This window comes from Alligator mississippiensis, chromosome 6, assembly GCF_030867095.1.
Source record: "Alligator mississippiensis isolate rAllMis1 chromosome 6, rAllMis1, whole genome shotgun sequence".
NCBI lineage: Eukaryota > Metazoa > Chordata > Crocodylia > Alligatoridae > Alligator > Alligator mississippiensis.
Genome location: NC_081829.1, coordinates 17,244,757 through 17,268,129, shown reverse-complemented (window position 1 = coordinate 17,268,129; position 23,373 = coordinate 17,244,757). Strand labels below are relative to the sequence as shown.

Genomic DNA, 23,373 nt, shown 5'->3' with positions numbered 1-23,373 from the left:
GTGGTTAGTATTCATAAAACTCCTGTGAGGGGAGGGGTAACCCCCATTTTTTAGAAGGGATACTGTGAGATATGTGAATGTGTTGAATTTGCATGTGTGAATCAAAGGTTACTTTCTGTTGAATCTGCTAATACTGATGCACATATAATCTTACTTCATGTTCACAGTATATTCTGTGCCTGCCAATCTGTCAGTTTTTCCCACATATGTGGCTGGAGTCATTGGACAAACATAAGAGAAACTAAGGGAGTGGACAGCCGTAGCAATTGTAGCAGGGCAGGCTGTCACGGGGTTTGACCCAGCTCAAAAAAGTAGCACCGCAGGCATAGACAGACGTGGCGCTTCCAGTGTCACTCAATGAGCAGTAGCATGTGGTTCTGCTCTCCACCATCAGATATTGTGGCCTTCATGCTGCACCTGCTGCAGTGCCCGCTCGCAAAGGAGCAGAGTAATATTTGTTTTGTCCCAGGCACACTCAGAAATGCAGCAGCCTTAGCCTTCAAATGGTGGGAGCTGCTCCTCCCTGAGCATCCTCGGCCCATAAAATAAGGTGCTTTTCTTCCTCCCATGACCACAGTAAATAGAATCTCTTCCCAGGTGAAGAGCTGCTTTTGCTTCAGCAGAAGACACAGCAACCTCCAGGGAGAGGGAGAGAAGAGGCTGTTCTTTTCTGAGCAGTTTTATCTCCCACCCAGGGCATATTTGTTGAGCAGCAGCTTGAGCCCTGAACTGAGAGGTCAGCCTCTGCCCAGAATGAAAAGACTGCTCACTGAATAACCCATTCACCACGGACAGGACAGGCTGAGGGTGAAGTCAGAGCCTCTGCCTGGAAGCCAGAAGCTGCTTGTTTCCTTTTTCTGTACTTGATAGGGCTTGTGGTCCCAGATTTCAACTCAGACCCACCAGACTGTTTGTCTAGGGAAGACCCAGCGAGACTCCACAGATTTCATGTTTAGCAGGGGCCCAGGCTGGACTCAAGGACTTTTCCTTGTTTGAAACCTCACCCTACATATGAGAAGTATTTCTTTGAGGCTCAGCCTAGGTCAGTACTTCATAGATTCATAGACGTTAGGGGCTGGAAGGGACCTCACAAAATCATCAGGTCCAGCCCCACTGTGCTTGGTCAGGAAAGACTGCTGGGGTCAGATGACCCCAGCAAGGGGAGTGTCCAAAGGTTTTTTGAAGATTTCTAGACTAGGTGCTTGTACCACCTCTGAGGGAAGTCTGTTTCAGACCCTGGACACTCAAACCATAAAGAAGGTTTTCCTTATTTCCAATCTAAAGCGATCCTCTAGCAATTTGTGACTGTTATTCTTTGTCTTCCCCTGTGGTGCCTTGGTGAACAGATACTCCTCCAGGCCCTGATGTGTGCCCCTTATATACTTATAGGCTGCCACCAAGTCCCCTCTAAGTCTTTTCTCCAGGCTGAACAGTCCCATGTCTCTCAGCCTCTCTTCATATAGTCTGCTCTCCAGATCTCTAATCATATGTGTGGCCCTCCTTTGGACTCTCTCAAGCTTCTCCACATCCTTCCTGAAATGTGGCACCCAGAACTGGACACAGTGGTGGTGGCAGCTTCTTCAGATCCCTCATGGGTTGATTTGCCCCGGGCTTCGCACCCTGCTCAGGTCACCTCTGGGTGCAGGCTCCTTGGTGGTTATTCCTGACTTCCATCCCTTGTAAGCCTCTCTCTTCAATTTCAGGAGGTTCATGACTTCTCTATTGAGCCAAGGGGTTTTCTCAGCCCTTTTGCTACCTTTTTTTATGAACAGGAACGGACTTCTTTTGTGCTTCACTTCTGGTCCGGCAGCCAACCGTCCTGTGGACCGACAGATAACCCTGAGGGTCACGGCCTGGAGGTTGGGGACCACTGGACTAGATGACTTCCTGAAGTCCCTAACAACCCTACTTTTCTATAATTCTATGATTTTATAGCTTTCAGATTGTTTCTACAAAAAGATTTATACAGTTCTCCCTAAAATCAGTTGTCAGTAATATTTTCTTGTAATCTTTTTGTGAAGCAGTAAGGGAAATAATTCTAAGGCTTCAGATTTCATAATGTCACTTATTTAATACATTTTAACTATTACTACTATCTATGATCTGTTTTCTCCCCCATAGGAAAAAAATTTGACTCCATTTACTGAAGTAGATCCTATATAATTCCATCCTAAAATTTGTACATGATATATTTTAACATATGGGTATACAAGTGTGTGCATTCTTGTGTGTGTATGTAGATTTTGATATATATTTGTATATATGCAGATATATCTTATATACATATATAAAGGTATATATGTATTTAAAATGCCAAATATATAGAGCATATTAAATATTAAACATAATGTATCCTACACCGGTTATAAGCATTAAAACAAGCTCTTATATTTTATTATGCCTGGTGAGATGGACATACTTCTGGCTAAGAGACAAAGCTGGAACCTTGTAGAGATTATTAATTTCCTGGTTGCTGTGTATATGCCACTAAGCTAACAAAAAGTTTAGGATTTTTGTAGATGATATATTTTAACAGACCAATTGTACAAAAGATATCTCCCACAAAAATCCTTGTTTCTCGCATTTTTCCTGGAACATGGCTACAACATCATCCCAACACTATCACAAAAAGATTTATGTAGGTGACAGTGTTACACTTGAGTTTTGCAGTTTATATTACAGAGGGTTTTGAGATCCAGCTTTGTCTCCTACACTTCCTAGTTCTTAGCTTGTACTTGAAAAGTCTATCACTCTTTCTGGGAACTTTGTTCCAGTGGGCTTAGGCAGGAAGGCATATTTCTATTATTGCTTCTCACACTGAGATCAGCCTTATGTACAGCTGAACATGCGCAGAAGCAAAACACAGGAGGTTTCTGCCATATTCCTTACCGAGGGAGAGCACAGAGCTGGTAAGGTTTGGGTGTATTACTAACGCCACTCTTTTCTGGGCTAATGTCAATTTCCTTGGGATCAATGAGTGGTTTCAAGGTAAAGTTTTGCAAAATGGTGACCAAGATTAAAAATATCTCCATGCGAGCCAGGCTCTCTCCCAGGCAGATCCGTTTCCCTGGAAGAGGAAATAGAGAAATTAAGACAGTGCACAGATGCTGCTGTTTTTAATTTGCAATGTGTAAATAGCAGCCCCACTTACAGCCTTTTTTCAGGGGAAGGGGACAAAAATAGTCCCCACCACAACTGGCACATCAAGACACCAAGTTGACCCATGAGTCATGACTACCCTGAACACAGAACCCTGCTATGCCTCTACATTAAAATATTTTATTCTATTGTTAAAATTTAACAGCAAAATCTCTAAGTCAAAGTTAGATGGCCAGAGTAATTCAGGGTTGAAGGAAGGAGGACTCTGTACAAGGTCTAGGGAGACTGAAAAAGCCATTCAAAGATCATTTGTGAGGACCTAGCTCAGCAAATCAATGTGAGCCCTTTACTAGCCAGTACTTAGCAAGATGGACAGTGACTTGACTGAGAGCTTCTGAACTTCCCCAGCTGTCCACTCCATGGCAGTGGGAAGTAACGTGGTGATGATGAACTGGGTAGAAAGGCAGGGAGTGACAAGTAGGAAAGTATGTGAGCATCATGAGCAGGGATCCGGGTTTTCCATCTGCTGCAGAAAAACACGGAATTCTGCAGCTTTAAAGGATTTTCCCCTCCTTTAAAGGAAAAACATGTGGGAAACTGGGTTTCCTCTTGCAGGCTGGCAGAGTTCCAGCCTGCAAGGGGCAGCATGTGCATGTGCGTACATGCACATGCTGCATGCACACATGCATGTGGCAGCCCAGCAGCGGTAGAAAGCAACACCCACAGCTCCCTCCAGGTCAAGGGTCAGGGGTACAGAGGGGTGGGGTCACAGGGCATAGGAGATGCATGGTGGGAGTGCCCAGGGGGGCATGTGCCTCCCCAGATTTCTGCACCCACAGCGGGGCACTGGGTTCAGGGCTGCAGCCTGGCCAGACCAGCTCTGGGCAGGAGCCACCTGCAGCCTAGTGGGCAGGACCTGGTGCAGGAGAGAGTGGCATACTGCCATCGCCACCAAGGTGAGGCACAGTGGTGGTGGCAGCGTGGCGTTGTGGCCCTTGCTACTGTTGGGTAGGCAGGGGGTGCCTCACTTTGGTGACCATTGTGACACAGTGCTTCTTCCTGCAACAGATCCCATGCACTGTGCCATAGCAGCAGCTCCTGTTGGCAGCTGGTATGGCCAGGCTGCAGCCCTGCACCCTACTGTAGGTGCAGAAATTTGGGGGGCACATGCCCCCCATTGCTTGTGCCCCCCCACTCCTCCACCATGTCATGTGTGCCCTCCACAGTGCATCATCTGTGCCCACACCCCTCTTTCCCCACATACTAACCCTCTTGTTCATACACTGGGGTGTGGGAAGCAGCGAGTTGGGAGTGAGGGGCACCAGCAGGGCTGGGGTTGCTGTGGGTTGGGAGTGAGGGGCAGGGGCAGGGCACTACCACAGAGTAGCGGGAGGTGGAGGGCAGCTGCAGCTGGATCCGTGTCCTGATGAGTGAAGGGGGCAGGGGAAGCTCTGATTTTCCATGATAAAAAAAAAACAAAATCAAATGTTAAAATATAAAGGTATTTAGAATTTATTTCATTATAATGATTGAGGAACTAGTAGACTTCTAAATTGTGTTAAAATTGTAAATCTAGCAATAAAACATTGTGTTCAACTGATACCTATATATAGAGTAATGTTTAATTTTTATCATGGAAAAATGTGGTTTGGGGATTTTTAAAGTAAGAGAATTTGGGATTTTTTATCAAAGAATTTGCTATTTTAAAAAAGAGAAAACCAAAATCCCTGAATTCATGTATATGCAATGAAACGAGACAGGAAGGGCTGAATTCTCCTTTCACTCACAGCAGTTTCTTGATGGTGTACATGTATACACCTGAGTCAATTCTGACTTCCACACATGGCCAGTCTGCACACCTGGATCTGAATTGAGTTTTAGGGCTCTATCAGGGTGTGAGGGACATTTAGTATTGATAGTGTTCAGGCTTTTGCAAAAGAAGTGAGTGGAGCCTAATAGGGAAACTTGAGGAGCAGCAAGGAAGAATCATGCTGAGCAAAGAGCAGGACCTGGTCACAGACAGATGACCTAGTGTTACCTGTATGCTTTTGTATGCTATAACTAGTGTTCTGCATTCTCAGTTTTAATTTTTTTTTTAATCTGGGAATTTTTCAGGGTTTACCTTTGAAACATAAAAACTGGGATGAAATCAGGATAAAAGGAAGAAAACAAAAAAAAAAAACAGTTTGAATTGGGGAAAAATTGGTGGTGAGGGAGGGAGTAAGGCTGGGACTAGGGAAGGGGTGGAGGGAGGGGTGCAGTGCAGCCCATTGGCTACTCCCAGGGCTGCAGCAGGTAGCAAAGCGGGGCAAGCTGTCAGTGGGTGTGGGGTGTGGCTCTTGCTGCTATGCACCCCCGGGGAGGGCTGCGGGCTGGGGGGGCTTGTGCCAGTCTCTTCCTGGGGAGCGCATGCCCCTGAATCAGCGGCAGGAAGCACATGGTGCTGCGCCCTGCCTTTCTTCCCTAGCTGTGTTCACACCACAACCCTCTTGCTGCAGCAGCCTGCTGCTGGGCTGCCCTGGCATTTAGGGGAAGTGGGGAGTGGTGCATGGCCAGATGTGGCGGTGGGGGGAACCCAACCCTGGCACTGACATCTCCACTTCTCCCGGGGTCAGAGCCGGGAGCCCTGCCCTGCAGGCAGCAGCTCCAGCCCCATGGGCCTGTGCAGAGTGGCTGGGTGCAGTGCCCACCACAGGGAGTGGGGGCAGGCTCTCCAGCCTGCCCCCCTGCCCAGCAGGGCTCACAGCTCCCAGTGCTTGGGGCAGGGCCAAAGCTGGAGCTGCCAGGGTGCAGCTTGGATCTGCCTGCCCCAGGAGCGATTCCCATGGCCCATCCCGCCCCACCTGGGGTTAGAGCTGGGAGCCCCAGACCCCCTGGTAGTGGCTCCAGCCACCCTCCACTGGCCCTGGTGCAACCACTGACACCCTGTGCCCCCAGCTCTGCATGTAGCCACTGCCACCACCCCCCCATCCAGCCAGAAACCTGTGCCTCAGGTAACCGGCACAGCGGCACTTTTAGCTTACCAGCACCACGCATTTTTCAGTTCAAATCCCTATTAACTAACACAAGTGGGGAATGGGCCATTCCCCACTTGTGCCAGTTAATAGAAATTTGAACTGAAAAACAGGTATAAATAAGTAAAAAACGAATGACTTAAAAAAGTCAGGGAATTTATCAGTGAAAATTGGTAAAAACAGAATGCAGAACACTGGCTATAACATGTTATACTCACACCTGTTTTTTTTGGTTAGGTAGAACCCTTGGCCCCTTGACTCTCTTATTTATGTATGGATAGAGTTTTGGAGAAGTTGGAACAAGTCAGAGAGAACAGCAAGTGTTCCCGAGTTGCCGCACTGAAAAGGAAAGGTGAGAGGAGCTTGAGTGCTGAGCAAGAAGAGGATGGAGACAGCTGAAGCTGGGACCTGAAATAAAGATGGCTTCTCTTACCTGCAGAGAAGGGCATAAAGAAGTTGCTTTTCCTAAAGGTGCCATTTTCATTCAAGAAATGTTCTGGGTTAAATTGTTCAGGATCTCGGAATTCTTTGCTGTCATGAAGGACAGAGCTCAGAATGGGATAAATAGTGGTGCCCTGAATGAACAAGTGGAGAAAAGAGAGGATCAAAGAATGGGTTGGTTGAATGACACCCTCCAGTTCTCTTCCAAAAACAGGGATGTGCCTTAGAGCATAGCTCCTTGCATCTCTGTAGCATCCATCTACCACTTGCTGAGTAAGACTTGTTAGTACCCTAACAATGCTCACTGTTAGGGCAGTTGTCTTTCATATCTAGCCTCACTGTTTTCTTTTTAGGCCATCCCACCCAGTGCTCCTCGTTTAGAGGCCAGTGTCATTCCACGTGAGTCCTCTTCCTTCTTGGTGTTTACCTCCTTGCATATATTTGTACATGATCATGTCCCTTCTCATCTATTATTCAGTGAAATTGAAACAACAGCCTGCTCTTTTATGCAAATTTAGCTTTTTTTATTCTTTCCTCATAAATTTGCCTGATCATTGCTTCCTGCTCTGCTCTCCAATAACCTGCTCAGTACAAAATCCAATGTTACCATTGCAATTCCTCTAGAACTGTTCATGGACGACTTCCCTTGCCAGCAACTATTATGTAATATGCTAGTGTTTATATATGCTATATAAACCCATGCTATATATAGTAAATACTATATAAAACTCCAGGATCACGGCAAGGGGGTGTAGTCACACCCCTTTGGCTGTACAGCACATGCGCAGTGAGTTCTCTGAGCTCCCTGAGCTCACCGGCATGTCAGCTCAGCTCCAGCCAGACCTCTGCATGTGCCTTGAGAGCCAAGCTCACCAGCTGGTCAGTGCAGGCTGTGGCTGGAGCCTTGCTTTCCCACAGTTCTGGAGCCCAAGGGATGGGCATCACCTCTGTTTTGGAGCTGTGTGAAAAGAGGTGCACCAGCCAGAGCCTACACCAATCAACTGGTGAGCTCAGAGCTCACAACATGTGTGGTGCTCCAGCGGGAGTTGTGCTGACATTCCAGCGCATGCACTGCACAACCAGACAGGGTGGGGCACTGCCACCCACATCCCCACCAGACCTGCCCCTGTAAAGAGCCCAAAAATCAATCTAGTCATTTTTCTTTGCTGGAAATGTCGGGTTTCCTCTCTTCCTAAGTGTACTGGGATTTTATCATCCCAGATATACTGGCTGTGTCATTCCACACTTTGCTACTCACATTTTTAATCCCTCTACAGCTCTATGTACGAGTTCCCTATTAACATGTGTAGTTGGTGGTTTCTTGTTGTTATGTTATCACCTACAAATTTCATTAGCATGCCATGTATGATATCATCTAAGACATTACAAATAGCCCACCAGACATTTGTACTGCCAGCCCCAGCACAATATAATAGTCCTAACTGTGAAGATTTGCATAATTTTCAATATTTGACTTGACAAATATTGTGTAACCAATCACAACCTGCCTGTGCAGCAGATCAATCAAAACCTTATTGAAATAAATTTCTAACTTCAATTTTTCAAGCCAAATAACTGAAGCATGGAGATTGGAATGCCTGGCTAATATAAGCTACTCTTCTTCCCTCGTTAAAGGGGCTGCCGCCTCCCATCTTCATTTCGCACAGGGGCCCCTGGGTTAGAAGAAGATAACCACCAGCCTGATCCATGGGGAAGTGCAATGTGCAGCAATGCTATCAGCCTACAACCTAAAGATCATCAAGGGAGATTTTCAGCATGAACTGAAGCTAATTACCTCACTAGAGAGCCGGCTGGAATGTGTAAAACTGTTTGTTTTTTAGTTCCTACTTCAGAAATTAACAACTAATAGAATGAAGAGGACTTTAATTGCAAATTTGTTTTGCAATTCATTTTGCCCAAAAACAGAGACATTGGGGACTGACCTTAGGAATGATGTATTGTCTGAATGGGGTGTCTTGGCTCACAGTGCGGGGAAGCCCTAGAGGGATAACGGCGATAAACCGTTGGATCTCATGTACTACGGCATCTGTGTAGGGCATCTGGCTTCGATTAGCCATGCAGACACTTTGCGTTCGGCCAATCACAAAGTCAATCTCCTTCTGAACTTTCTCTGTCATGAAACAAAGGGATTTTAACACAAACAGAAAAGAACAGGCCTCCTCCAATTTTGTCCAAATCTCTGCTGTATTATTTCTAAAATTGTGGTTATGAGGAATATTGCAAAACTCACTGATTTGTGTCATCCAAACTGAACCATGGCTATTGCCAAATGTAAATCAGGTAATTACTATGTGGTGATATTATTCAAAATTGGTTAAGCCAAAAACATGGTGGAAGTGAACATAGTACTGACTTAAAATGGAAGGAGCCATGTGCTAAAACCTCTAGGTAGCACTGCTGGTACAGCCAGAAGCTAAGGGCTTGTCCGCAGGTCAGTAGCAGCACGCTTCAGCCAGGATGGGTTTGAGCATGCCCCATCCACCAGCTTCTATGTTCCAAACCCAGAAACTCTCCATTAAGACTGCTCTGGGGTGATCTGTGACAGTCATAGGCATGCTATGGACCAAGTTCTTCAGAACAGTCAGAGCAGCCTCCCCTGTGTAATTCTGGGTTGGGAGTACAGAGGGAGATTGTTGTTGAGGTGGTTGGGGCTGTTAGTGCTGCTGCCAATGCACTGAGACAACTTCTGAGGGTTGGAGGAGAGGAACAAGATGTCTTAGGACTGTGTCTGCTTGGTGGAACAAAACAATATGGAGATGGCAGGAGGGAGTGGATGGAGCAGTGGTGCTGGGCCAGAGTACAGCAAGGGGAGTGGCTGGAGGGGTGCATATCCATTGTACCTTGTATCTCTGGATATTTCAGGAGTATCAGGAGTCCATATCTCAGTGTAGTGCTAGTTGACTCTGTTCCCGCAATGAACAAGTCAAATGTTGTAGTTACCAGGTTCTCCAGGTAGAATTCAGACTTGTCATTGTGTTTGTCCTAGAGAAATGGCATGATTATCTGACAAGCTAACATATGTGGCTCTTACTCACAGGCTCCAAACCAGCCAGTTCTACCCAGCTCTGCAGTATTAATCATATTAATCCTGTCCAGTAATGCATCAGGGAGCAACAGTGCTACTGGGGTTATTACTGGGAAATAGTCTTCTTCAGACTGTGTTGCACAGCACTTCTTAATCACTATAATCAATACAAGTAGTTACAATCATTAATTGAAAATAAAGTGATTAATATCAGAGGTAGAAGGAATCCACGTGGTTGCAGGACTCTCTCTTATGGTATTGTCCAATCCAAGAAAAGAAGTAGCTACACTAAAATACTTCAGTGCTTTTTTTTTTTAAATGGCAGCTCTGGGTAACTAAAAGAAGAACAGAAAACAGGTGGCTGAAATGTTTACCTCAGGCTTAACACCTGAGCACTTGCTTTTGTAATAACAGTCATTGTGAATGTGTATTCCACTAAAGTCAACCCATGGAATTAGTGTAAGTTGACCTGTGTCAGATGTGACTTCAGCCCAATGTTTTCTCATTACCTGGCAAAGTAATGTACTCACTGCAAGTCCTTAATATTAGCATTTGGGTTTTTTATGCTGCCCAGTTACCTGTTCCATCTTGGTGAGGAAGCAGTCAATAAGATCCTGAGGGGAGCTGGGGTCTAGAGAGTCTTGATGTTTCTTCACCTCTTCTGAGATGAATTTTTTCAGCTCATCGACATTTTTGAACATCCTCTTGTGAGGGCCAGGTAAGACATTCATGAGAGATGGGAACAATTGGTACAACTAGAAGGAATTAAAGGAATAACATCTTTGTTACAGAATATCTCTTTGATCATAGGGAGCAGGGCATGGCCAAGAATGAAGTACCTGTTCCCTTCCACTGCAGTGAGATTACAAGGGAATTGTTTGGGGCTCTGATATTTCAACTGTACTGAGACTTGTGCATCTTCATGCATGGTGAGGAGTCTGGGATTTGAAGGTAAAACCTACTACTACTTTGGGACACTTCTGTATCTAGACTTTGATCAGTAGTCAGTAAATGGGATGGGGTCCTTTTTACTGACTTCAATGGGTTCTAACTCAGGCCTTTAGTCTGATAACTAAACTGAGGGACTCATCAGGGACTTACACTGCCTATAGACATTCTGGTTCACTTTCTAATTAGAACACATTGGAGCAGACTCAATTACTCAAGTCTGCTCTGTGTTCTAATTAGAACACTCCAGCATCGCCTCACCATAACCTATATTAAGCACCCCACTTTTTAAAATGACTGTGGGGGCATTTTATCTGAAGCTCATTAAATGTTTTAATTAGAACGGCTGTCAGGGAACCACTCTGATTAAAACGGCCCCTCCCCACCCCTGAGCACATGGATAGGCACCCCTTGGCCCCTTGAGGCCAAGAGTGAAATGCCTACCCCATTCCACCAAGTGGTGAGATTACATGAGAACTGCCTGGGGCAGAGTCTGGAGGTGAAGAACCAGCTCCTAAACTGAGTGCAGTAATAGGTTATGTGATGACAGACACAGAAGAACATGTAAACCAGATGGCCCAGTTTGTGTCACTTTGATACTGGAGCAAGGGAGAGAGGAGCGGTATCGCCAAGTGGTTTCAGGTCTGTTGTCTGTCTTCTGTCTGTAGGATCCTGTGTGAGCATTTGTGCATTTTCAAAGGAACCCACACAAGTTTGTATTATAACCATTTCATTTACCTGTGTGTCTTCCAGAGTCCATACCCTAGAGTGGACCTCAGGACTGGAAATTGAGGCTCTAAAGAAACTGAGCTATTTTGGAGCTCATACCTCTATAAGAAAGCTATTTCATCTAAGTCTGCAGCCAGATGTAACATTTGAAATGTTTCCAAGTGTAGCAGGCAGGGATTGGTGTTCCAACAGGTATTGTGTTAGAATGCTGCAGCTCTTTTTAGAGCACTTCAAAGTGTGTGTATGTCTGTATGGCTTGCCTTTGAAGCACTTCAGAGGTGTTTGAAATGCTTCAAATGTGACATCTATTCAAACCCTCGGGTTCCTTTTTCTGCTGCTTCCTTTTTCTTGAGTACATAGTCAATGGGAATATACACAAGACAACTCCCTCTCCCTCTCTCCTGTCAAGTAAAAAACCTGAGGTTTGTGGATCAAAATAAGGTGTGTTCAGTGTAACTGAAAGTCCATCCGCATAATCTTATGCTTGTTTGTTGGTTTTCATCTCTCCCGTCATGATGTGGAGCTGGGGAACGGATATTTCATGGATCTCAGTATAGCCAATGAAACCATGACTTAGAAACAGTACATTATGTTTGCCCTAAGGAATGGCGGTGTCACAACCCAAAGTTGTGATTTTTTGTTTGTGTGTGCGCTTCGGCACCGCTAAATTATTTCCCGCCAAATTTGTCGCTTTCTTTGCACGGTAGAGCTCTCTGCTGCTAGAGAGAACTCTGGTGCAACGGGGGATTTCCCGCCACATTGTAGCTTCTTTGCAGTGTGCATCTCTTTTTTGCATCGTAGTGATACACGCTGTAAAGAAGTTCCTGCCATTTGTATTAGGATTTACGCCATGTTATTGGCCCATTTCTAATTTAGGCACACGTGGCGGCTAGCGATTGGCTTGCTGGCCGTACATAAGGCTTGGGTAGTTTCCACCCAAGTCGGAGGAGGGAGGACGAGAGAGTTTCTGTGTGAAGATCTCCAAGCGCTGCGGACCCTCGCGGACCCAACACGCCTCCCCTAAGCAGGCAAGAGAGGCAATAGAACCGAGCTTACGGAGCTTTCGCTTCTCCCCGTCACCGAGTGCAATCCTAGACGTATCCCTTTCCTGTAACTTCGGACCCCGCGGAGCCTAGCAAACTCCGGGGAAAACTTATTGGACCCGCGGAGCCTGAACAGCTCCGGGGAAACTTTTCGAATGCAACTTGACTGGACCCGCGGAGCCTAGCAAACTCCGTGGGAACAATCGATTTATCAGAGTCCTCCAACGAGGGTTCAAGCAGGAGTTGTGCCTGGAAACCTGTCCAGCCTATACCAATGCCATCTTCCGTGTAAGTAAATAATCTTTTCAATCAACCATTACGCCTCCGTAACTAATTCTAACTTGCGTGCGCTAAACTGCCCCGCGGTTCTCTCCTGCCCCGCGTGCCCGTGCTGCTGGCCACAGCCCACATGCACCGAAGACGGGTCCGGTTCGACCCCAGCTCGCCCCCAACTGGCTCATGGCGGCCAGAGTGGGATCGGAATCACCGCCACCCATGGCGACGAGGGCGGGATCGGGGCCCGGCCCGCACAGGCGGCAGGCCAGCAGAGGTCTAGATGACACTGAAATTTGGTCTCAAATGCTGAAATAGGTTGTAGGCAGGCAAGGTTCTTTGGGTAAATCTGATATATTTAATTATACCAACTAAAATAGTTGGAAAAATTCTTCTTTGCAAGTTTTCGAGTAGAAAAACAGAGGCAGTTATGTGAGCCTTATGTTTGGTCTGCTATATGTGGGTGACTTTCACCCATAAGAGAAGGGCCAAGGGCAGGATTTCTGACTGTACCTGTCCCCAGTGGGAGCTTACAACATGGAAAATGTCATTCATCAAACCCATCAAAGTTAGAAACTTCCTGTCTTCGTAGTCACGATGCTTCCCAAAGATGATGGAGCAGATGATGTTGGACACAGCACAGCTCAGCAGGAAGGTGGGTTCAAAGGGCATTTCTGGAAGATAGGGAATTTTGCAAAAGATTAAAACCGATAAACTTCACTTTATTCCTGTGGGGCTTTCTAGACCCAACCTAATAATACTTGGCAGAAATTCTCAAAGGAATATGAAAGAATTGATGTGTCTGTTGACTGGGACTTCTGCTTCTTTAGTTGCTGGTGCTGGAAATTGCCTGGTGAATGAGGCAGAAAACTGTAGGGAGAGAGAGGATTCTCCATTGGCTACAGCAGTTAAGTGTTGTACTGGAGATTAGAACCTACCTCTGTCATAGAGTTCCTGTGTGATACAGGCAAGTCACATAAAGCAATTTTTACAAGTGGCCACTCTGTTAGTCTTGTCTGGTGAGTCAACTTGAGACACCTGCAGCCTGACTTGCAGAAGTGCTGCATGCTCACACCTGCAATTGAGGTGAAGGGGAATTCTTCTCTGAACATAGAAAATATAACAAAATGCTGAGTAGTCTGAAAAATCAGGTCCTTGGCTTCTCTAATGGAGCACCCCAAAGTAATTAGCAATTTAAACTTTGATTGTACTGCTTTGCTGTGTGTGAAATAGGGGTAGCATCAGCCTGTTTCACTAGGATGAACTAAGATCAATTCCTCAATGTTTGTTTAAAAATAATTAGGGTAAAGTGATAAGCATTCTATAGAAAAATGCATCAGGAAATTTAAGAATTCTCTGCAGAATTTGGATTTTATGTAGTCAGTAATGAAGGGCCAAACCCTGAATGATTAGTTAATTATATAAATCATATAAAACAGGTCTGGAAGGGATCTCCAGAAGTCATCTAGGCAAGCCACCTACTCAAGGCAGGATCATCCCTGTCTAAACTATTCCAGGTGTTTGTGTAACCCAGGGGTGCTCAACTTCTGGCCCATGAGCCAAATTTGGTTCACAGCACCATGGCATCTGGTCTGCAGGGCTCCCCACAGATCAGGAAATTTTGCAGCATGGAGACCGTGGTAATTAATACATCTATTCCCCCTGCTGCTGAATTCCCAAGCCCCATGCATAAGACTGGGGCTAGGCTTTGACACCTCCTCCCGCACAGCCAAATTGGGGCCAGGTCACACCCCTTTCCCTCCATGCGGCTGGGCCACATCCTCTTTTCCCTGTGAGGGTGGGCCATACCATTTCCCCCTGCACACCAGGATTGGGGCCAGGCCACCGCCCCTTCTCCCCACATGACTGGATCAGGACTGGGCATGTGATGACTGCATCATAGTGCACACATTCCAAATTAAGGTGACACAGGACATGCTAATTCTGGCTATTCCTAACTTCTGAGTGCTTGACCTAGACTTTGCAACCTTAGCGTTCTCTAAACCTTAATTTATAACTATAATAAAAAGGAAACCAACTCTGGGTGCTGCTGAGCTTCTTCACCAGATACTGGGCTTCTTCCTGGATCTGCATCTCAATGCTTCTTTTTCCCATCCCAAAATTCCTCAGGGTGGTGAGAGCAAATTGTCGGAGCTGCTTCCATCGCTCCCCATTGCTAAAAACAATCCCTGGAGAATGAATAAGAGGAGGAAACAGCTTGGGACACAGTGCTGGGAATGAAAAGGCAGAAAGTAATTCCAGAAATACACAAAAGCCTGTGGCAGAACCCTATTGATGGCTAGAAAATTATATTTAGAGGTTTGCTTTTGGTAATTGACTTATAGGTAAAGTAGATATGTATTAGAATAATGGTCCAGGGAAACAGCAAGGGTAAAGTGATTTCTAAAAGCCTGTTTGTAATAAAGTTTCCTTCAAAGCCCACTGTGTCTGAAACAGGCAAGCAGCAAGCAGACGCACAGGCTGGGAAATTGAAGATGTACCACAGAGTTCCATAACATGAGAAGGGACTCCACTGCATTTGCCACATCGCAGTGCTCAGTTGCAGAGCCCTTGGGATTTCCAGTTTTGGGGAGCAGACTAAACTAGGAGGACACCAGAAACAACCAAATTAGGATAGGTGCGTGTAATGTGTTTGTGAAACAAAGGAATACAGGTTTCCCTTGCTTTATACGGGTTCTGTATGTATGAATTCACTCCTTTGCAAGCCTTTTTATACCAAAAAAATTGGTTATATGCGAGGTAAATTCACTCTTATGTGATCAGTGTGGTGGAAGCCCACAGTCAGCTGATTTGTGCAGTGCATTGTGGGAGTGATGCCATAGGCAGAGGAAGAAAAATTTATCGGGGGGAGAGAGGAGGCTGAACTGGGTGGTGGTGCCTTGGCTGGGTAGCTGCACCCTGCAGCCTGGCCCAGTCCTGCCCTGTCAGTGTGGCACCCCGGGAGCTGTAAGCCATGATGCTGCCCGACAGCAGTGTCTGCAGCTGCCACTCAGGGCAGCTGGTGCCCATGCTTTTGGAGCTGCAACTGCCCCTGGAGCAGCGCGGTGCTACGTCAGTACAGTTGAGGGGGTCAGTACAGTCGAGGTTTTGGAATGTATCCCTATTTGTTACATTGTAAAGTTGGTTCCCTCTATGCGAATTCAAGCTATGTGTTGTTTTCCAGGAATGCATGTACAGCATAAAGCTAGGGAAGCTTGTATGCTGACAGGAGAGAACATGGACAGTATGATGAGCACAAGGATACCAATCAATGATGCCCAAAGATGAAGAGTCATCAGAGGGGGAGACACAATACAAAAGGAGGAATTTCAGAGCAGCAAGGGGTCCCCGGGAGGGAAACCCAAGGCCACCATGGACAGAAGGCATACCACCACCCTGTCTCATGCACCCCACCCTTCTCAGTCCTTCTCCCAGTGCTACCTTCAGAATGGGAAGGAGGGAAGGAAGCAGAGCCAGGGTGGGGGGAAAGGGGGGGAACTTCAATCCACCCACCCCACCCTCCAGTGCTGACTGAAAAAACTCCAGACCATAACCCCTCTGCTCCCTTCCCCTCCTCCCATTCAGACTCACAGCAGCTCCAAATTGAAGCTGAATCCCCTAGCCTCTGGGATCCAACAGTAAACACCTGTTGGATTGGGGGGATTGCTATAACTCACAGCGCTTCCTGCAAAGCACCATGAATTACAGCTGGGAGCTGCATTTCTGTCTATGCTTAAGACGTATTTAAAGTCCCAGGCAGGGGAAGAAGCCTCTGCTCCCCCAGTACTGGGCAGCTGAGCCAGCATTGCTGTCTATGCTTAAGACGTATTTAAAGTCCCAGGCAGGGAAAGAAGCCTCTGCTCCCCCAGTACTGGGCAGCTGAGCCAGCATTGCCTAGTGCAGGGTTTTGACAATCAGCTGATTGGTGGCTTTGGCCCTGACAGCGTTGGGTCTCAAACCCAGGGTGTCCAGAGCCAAAAATCACCTAATTATCTGCCCATACAACCCCAGGTTAACCAGACTTGGGACTGTCCAGGGTTGCAGCCAAAAATCAGCTGATTCCTGGTCCCATTCCCCAGACAGCCCCAGGTCTTGAACAGGACCAAAGACAGTCCAGCAGGGCTGAATGTCAGTTGACTGTCAGCCCTGCATGTGGGCATCCAGCTTTCAACTAGCCAGGGTAGAGACAGCCAAGGCTCCCTCTGCACTGGCAAATAGTAATGGTGCTACTGGGACCTGATACCCCCTCCCAAAATCACTTCACCTGCCATCCACCATGTCATTAAATGAGAGTCATTTAGGTGCCTAAAGTGCCACCCTGCCCTGCTATCTGCCTGACTTCTAACATGGCTATCTACTTCTCTCTACTCATAGAGATGAAAGTAGACTGATTTGTAAACTTTCATGCCCCTAAAGGATATTATTAAATACTGAAACAGTGCAGTGTAAGCTAAAGAATTACATGATAGTGCTGTCATTTTACTTGCTAGATTTGGGGCCATATACAAAGCAGGACTTAGGTGGATCCTGTCCTGAAAACTATTGCTAAGCTGCTGCCTGACCTGGGAAGGACCCAGCCCACCAGGTACCTCACTGGTTTACCCTCCATTTCAATATGCACTTGCTTCTGTGTAAGTTTAGAATTGTCCAAGACTAAGCTGTTGGTGCCCAGCTCCTGCTTCAGTGCAGTCTGTATCCAGAAACTAAGTACAGCTATGTTGAAGCCCTTAGAGGACCCAATCCCTTAGGTCTGCTCTTATGTTGCTTAACACACTCTTAGATACTGATGGAAGTTCAGTTTAAGATGTGATGGGATCTGATCTACATTCCCAACAGTTGCACTCCTGCTATGCTAAACATGCATGACAGGAGAAGTGATTGTGGAATCCGGGATCAGTGCAGGGGGAGCCCAGAATCATGATCCTGGGCTCCCCCTACACAGGAAAGTAGGAAGCTGGTGGCCCTGTACACCCATGACTGGGCATATCAGTCAGCTGACTTCAAGACTCCAGTGTGCTCTGAGGCTGGAAGCACTCCCAATCAGCTGATCACCATTCCTAGCCCTAGGAGTGCACCAGCTACATGTTCAATTTAAGATGAAATGGGAACCAGCCACAAAGTTATTATACATATGTTGTATAATAATTTTGTAGCTTATTCCCTGTTTTTTCACACTATTAACTGCATGAATGTGTGGCCAGGTTACTACTGAAGACATGATTAGTGGTTAATCACATCTAAAGTGTAGTGTTGACAGGGGCCTCCACAGTCCCATGTGTTTTGTTATTAAAATGAAGGTGTAAGAGGAGGCTGGTGGTGCCCCCTGCTTCATACAGTAGTCTCAAGCACTCAGCCAGGACAGGGAACATAAGGATACAGGCTGAAGGGATTAAAAACCATGCCAGCCCCCTGCCAGATCACCAGATTCGAAGCCAGCCTGATGTAGACATACTCATCAACACAGTTCCCTGCTAATTGTTTGGGTTTTTTAACCTATTTTAAGGAATCTAACATTCTATGGACACATCTACATAAGACACTTAACTGAGAAGTAGCATAATTTACTGTTCAGCACACACATCTACACATGCGCATGCTTATTGCACAGTAAAAAGGCTTAATTGCAAGTAAATTTGATACCAGCAAATGCTGGTAGCAAATTTACTCATGATTAGTTACTGAGCAATTACATACATATAGACACAACCCAGGAGCAAGTTTGCTCCTATGTCAGCTCTGCCAACTGGGGGCTGGCCTGAGGCTAGCCCCAGGGCTCCAGGCAGGGAGCCTTTCCTGCCCCAGGGTTGGAATGCTTCTATGGCAGCCCCTACCTCAGTAGGGCTGCGTGAAGCTTCGGGTGCTGATTCAATTTAGAGGAGATTTAGCCCAATTTGGTGGCTGAATCTCCAAATCTGAATCGAATCAGGAAAAGGTCTGAATTGATTCGAAGCTCTCTGAATTGATTTGGAAAAGATTTGGAGAGCTTTGGAGATTCAGGCAGTCCCCTCTTGCTGCTGCAGGGAGCTGGATCCAGAATCCATGCCGGTAAGTAGGGGGCGGGGAGAGGGGGCTGAAGGAGGGGGAGGGGAACATGGGGGGACCCCCACCAGGCCCCATCCCCTGCCTGCTCCTTCAACCCCCCTGAGTGCTCCTGAACCCTGCCTGCTCTCCCAGCCCCCACATGGCTGCCCACCTGGCCCCAGCTCCTGGCTTTAAAAAAAAAAAAAAAGCTCTCACTCACCAGATCCTGCCAGGCTGGGGGGAGGGGCAATCCCCACTGTCCCCCACTGCCCTATGCTTCGTGGGGGGCTCTGCCACAAGCCCCCATCCCCTGCCTGTTTTCCCAGCTGGGAGAGCGGGCAGGTGATGGGGCCTGTCTAATGTGGACATTCAATTCAGGATGGTGATTTGAATTACCGAATTGAATCACCGTCCCCCGAATTGGCCGAAACTGAAATGAATACTAGCCACTTTGCACGGGCCAGAGGCCATTCCAGGCTCCTGTGTCCCCCTGAGCAGGCCATAGGCCAGCTGTCCTAGCCTGCCTGCACTCCAGCACTGCTGCCTATCACCACACTGCAATGTGGCTCTCAGGCCCATGTTACCCAGGGCTGCAGGTTGCTCCAGGCTGCTGCAAGCTCCTGCCAGGCCCCAAACCAGCTGCAGGCAGCTTCTGGCTGCTAGGGACAGTTCCACCTGCTCACAGCCCACAACAAGCAGCATGCCCTGAGCTCACAACTGCTGTGGAGTAGGGCTGTGTGAATTTTTGCTGGCTGTTTCATTTCAATACTGTTTTGACCAATTTCAAGGTCAAAACAGCAAAATTGGAATGAAACAAAACCCGTTGAAATAGCCTCAAAACAAAATGAGGCTAGTTGAAACATTTCGAAAGTCAAAACATTTTGACCATAGGCTGGGGATGGGAAATCAGTCCAGCCGGGCTGACTTCCCATCCCCCATACTAGAACCCCATCCCTGGTGCTAGATCACATTGGGGGTGTGGGATGGGGGACAGGAGGCAGCCCAGGTGGGCTGCTTCCCCATCCCCCACACTAGATCATGCTGGGGGTGGTGAGGCAGCCCAGCTGGGCTGCTTTCCCATCCCCCATGTGATTTAGCATAGGGGATGGGGAAGCAGACCAGATGGGCTGCCTCCCACCTGCCGCCTCCCACCCCCCACGTGATCTAGTATGGCGGATGGGAAAGCAGCCCAGCTGGGCTTCTTTCTGCCCCTCACGTGATCTAGCACTGGGGATGGGAAGTCAGCCCAGAAAGGCTGTTTCGACATTTCACTGGAGATGGGGAGTAAGCCCACTTGGGCTGACTTCCCATCTCCAGTGAAATGCCGAAACATCTTTTCTGTTTTGATGGAACGAAATGGAACAGCTGTTTTGATTCGAAATGAAATTTGAAACGGAATGCTATTCCGTCGAAACTTCGAAACTGAAGGTGAAATGGAACGGTGCCATTTCGCACAGCCCTACTGTGGAGCATTGCCTCTGCCACATGACTGACAGTTCCTTTCCAGGTCCCTGTGCTGGGTGCTGCAGCCAGCTGTCCAGGCCCAGCATCTCAAGGACAGCTGTGGGAGGCCCAGAGAGTCAGCATGAGACCCATGATGGTGTCCTCCTTCTCTGAAGTTGTGCCCACACCTGTGCCTACCATCTGGGGCCCCAACAGGTCACAGAAGGAGACTGGTGACCTCATGCCACTGTGGGGCAAGGTGGAGGTGCAGTGCCAGTTTGAGTGGGGCAGGGGCTCCAATGCCCATGTCTATGAGGGATTGTCAGCCAGATCCAGGGGTGCGGACACAACCAGTTGGCATGGCAGTGCTGCATAAATGTCAAGGGCACAGTGGGTTTCCATCACACACCACAGTCGTCGGTTGGGGAGTGCCTGTCCTTGCCCTTTGTGCAGCAACTGATGGACATACTTATGCCCCATGTCTATAGCAGGATGGGTGCCTGCCTGAGCCCCCACCCCAGCTTGGCACCCCTGGTGACATGTCAAGGGGGGGGGAGGGGAGGGAAGGGGCCATAGGCATCCAGCATCCTGTCCTGCCAAGCTCCCTGGCTGTACCCTCCACCAGAAGCTTGGGGAGCCCAGGCCAGCACCTGCTGCATCAGCTCTGCAGCCCCAGCTCCCGCCACAAGGCACAGCCAGCCATGACACCGCTGGCTGCCAAGAGCACCAGCTCCTCCCCCAGGGAGGGGCGTCGGGGGGGCAGCCAGGAGCCTGCCCACTGCACCCTGCCATCTGAGGACACTGCCTGGAGCTGCATGCCATTGCCGACAGCCATGACCACGCAGAGCCACCAGCCGCGCCAGCCCAGCCACGTAGTAAGCCCCACTCTGGGGGGAGGGTCCTGCCCCTGCCCCTGCCCCTGCATCTGAGAGTTAGGTATTGCAGCACTTAATTTGTAGGCACCAAAGTCTTTAGTTAGATCTACCCCTTGTGCTGTAATATCTTTGGGGCAAAGACTGTCTCTCCCAATCTCTAGTCATCCCCCTGCTCTCCAAAAAGAGAATGTCCCCACCAGGAGCTCCAATGCTGAAAAAGTACCTAATCCATTGTTAAACTTGTCACCAATGGGCATGTGTCCTCTGGCAGCAAACTTATCTGCGTGATCAATCAGTGCCTCCTTCACAGCCTCGTATCCATGCAGGATCACAACACGCTCAGATCCAAAGTGCACTGTGAACACTGGACCATATATCTCACTCAGCTGTGAAAACACAACATGGCTGGGGGGTCAGCTTCAGGGGTGGGGAGGATCACAGCCATTTAGACAAATGCTGACGAAGGCACCCCTCTTCAGAATTACCTGAACTACCTCTCCACACACTACCTCCCAAAGCAGTGGCAGTAAGGCTGTGTTGAAGCACTGCTGCTTTTTATTGCTTTCTTTTATGCCATAAGTGAATGTGGGTTGGGAAGTGAGGTTGGATTGTGTAGACAGAGACACTCCTTGGTCAGAGGGAAGAGGGCGGGATGGGGTGGGCAAGGTAGATTGCTTTTGACTTTTGAGGGCAGGGTTGGAGAGGTGGGGAGTTTACTTTGTTGCATCTTCTTTTAATATGTTATTTCATTTCTTTAATGTCTTGTCTTCTATTGTAAACTGAACCTTTTGTGGGAAGGGTGGCATATAAATCTAAGAAAGAAATAATAAATAAAAAAATACAATTTCCAACCCAGCCTGCATCTCCAATGTACTAGGTTCAATGCATGAAAACAGAGGGATTTCTTGACATTAGCAGTTTTTCCTGGGCATAGTAGGCAACTGTCAATCCTCTGAATCGTGGTATATGTGTAAGAGGTCTATGCTAACTTGATGAAGAGCAGACACCACTCAGAGGCAGGACCAGGAATATAGCACCCCAGCAGCTGAGACTAATATTAGACAGTAAAGCAAGCTGAAAACATTCTGTTTTTCATTCCCTGCAACACAACACATAGGAAGGAGGAAGCAGCCATACCTTGTGGAGGGTTCTGGACAAATTCTTGGTTTTCAGCTGCAGTGCATTCCCTATGATGGGAAAAGAAACTGGTCCAGGTGGCAGCTTCCCATTTCCAGACCTCTTTCTCCAGCTTGTGAAGAAGAGAAAGCAGGAAATACACAGCACCAGGAAAACAGTTGTTGCTTCTTGAGTATCCATTGCAAAGTGTAGCACTTACTTCAGATTCTAGTGTGGAATTAATGAGCACGTTGGAATGCTTATATACTGTGCAGTGTCAAGGTGGATGCCAGGAATTAATCCAATAGCAGGTCTGGGCTCTCCTGTGTCAGTGAAGATTAACTTTTCACTAACTGAGTTTGTTTAACATTACCAAAGTAGGAATGAACTCTGAACATTTTAATGATAGTTGTTACTGCACAGTAATCACCATTACTGCTCAGTCCTGGAGGCGCATGGGTTATTTGCGACCCTACTGCACAGCAGCAACAAGCCACTGCACAGTAGCTCATTGCTATTGCGCAGTAGCGTCAGCATCGTGGTTTGTGCCCACCGGTGCTTTGTTAACATAGCGATGAGCTATGTTGCCATAGCTCATAGCTATGGCAGCATAGCATCTCTTGTAGACATACCTTCTATGCCTTCTGTTATGTGTCAACTCCTTGAGGGTGAGGAGGAGGCCTCTGCACCGTGTTAAGATTTTATCTTAAATTCTGCTCTGTAACTTTCTGCTTCGTAGAGCCAATGTCTCCTGATACTGCTTCCAGCCTTGGCCTTTTTTTTTAGGGTATGAGCAGGACTGTAGAAGAGCTGAACCAAAGGCCCAAAATCCATCTCTGACCATGGAGGTATGAACACCATGAGTGTTATTAGTGGCACATTCAGTAGCATGTGAAGCAGTTGATGATCCCCAGCTAAGCAAATAGTAAAATCTGAAATTCAGTTTAAGTAAAGCATGACAATTTGATATGTATCTGTATAGTTGTGCACACTGTAGCCTTAATTATATTGATAACGCTCCATGGATTCTCTTAGCTTGTGTAATTTAGAACGAGCTCACATTGTGTTTTGTGGTGAAGGCATTCTAGAGGGAAACATTGCCATCACTGAAACAGTGCTTATATTGTTCATTTGTACAGGATGAGTCACTAGAAGAGCTGCACTGGATCTCATGGATGCCTGTGTCAATTGTACATTCCTTATGGACTTAAGGTTAAACTGAGTCATTACTGAGACATCTATATAAGACTCATAGACATTTGGCATGGAAATTGGGAAGTCTTGGGGGCTGTGCCTAGACCATGCAAGCAGCCACCTGTGGAATA

General features: G+C 47.3%; 1 protein-coding gene across 1 annotated transcript; it reads right to left on the bottom strand.

Moving 5' to 3' along the window:
• Window positions 1–2,051: 2,051 nt before the first annotated feature.
• Window positions 2,052–22,294, bottom strand: LOC102573618 (cytochrome P450 2C19-like). The gene is made up of 9 exons (XM_006277971.3): window positions 22,070–22,294; window positions 21,156–21,318; window positions 14,633–14,782; window positions 13,107–13,267; window positions 10,179–10,355; window positions 9,416–9,557; window positions 8,498–8,685; window positions 6,547–6,688; window positions 2,052–3,067 (listed from the first exon to the last, which is right to left on the bottom strand). Exons 1-9 carry the CDS (start codon window positions 22,247–22,249, stop codon window positions 2,886–2,888), a joined length of 1,485 nt encoding a protein of 494 aa, XP_006278033.1. The 5' UTR covers window positions 22,250–22,294; the 3' UTR covers window positions 2,052–2,885.
• Between the last annotated feature and the right edge of the window lie 1,079 nt (window positions 22,295–23,373).

Excerpts from the sequence above, each read along its gene's own strand:
- LOC102573618 (XM_006277971.3), bottom strand. The coding sequence starts at position 22,249 with ATGGATACTCAAGAAGCAACAACTGTTTTCCTGGTGCTGTGTATTTCC. Across the intron at positions 14,783-21,155 it reads CAAGTTTAACAATGGATTAG|GGATTGTTTTTAGCAATGGG; the intron begins GTACTTTTTCAG and ends TTCATTCTCCAG. Across the intron at positions 9,558-10,178 it reads TCCTCACCAAGATGGAACAG|GACAAACACAATGACAAGTC; the intron begins GTAACTGGGCAG and ends CCATTTCTCTAG.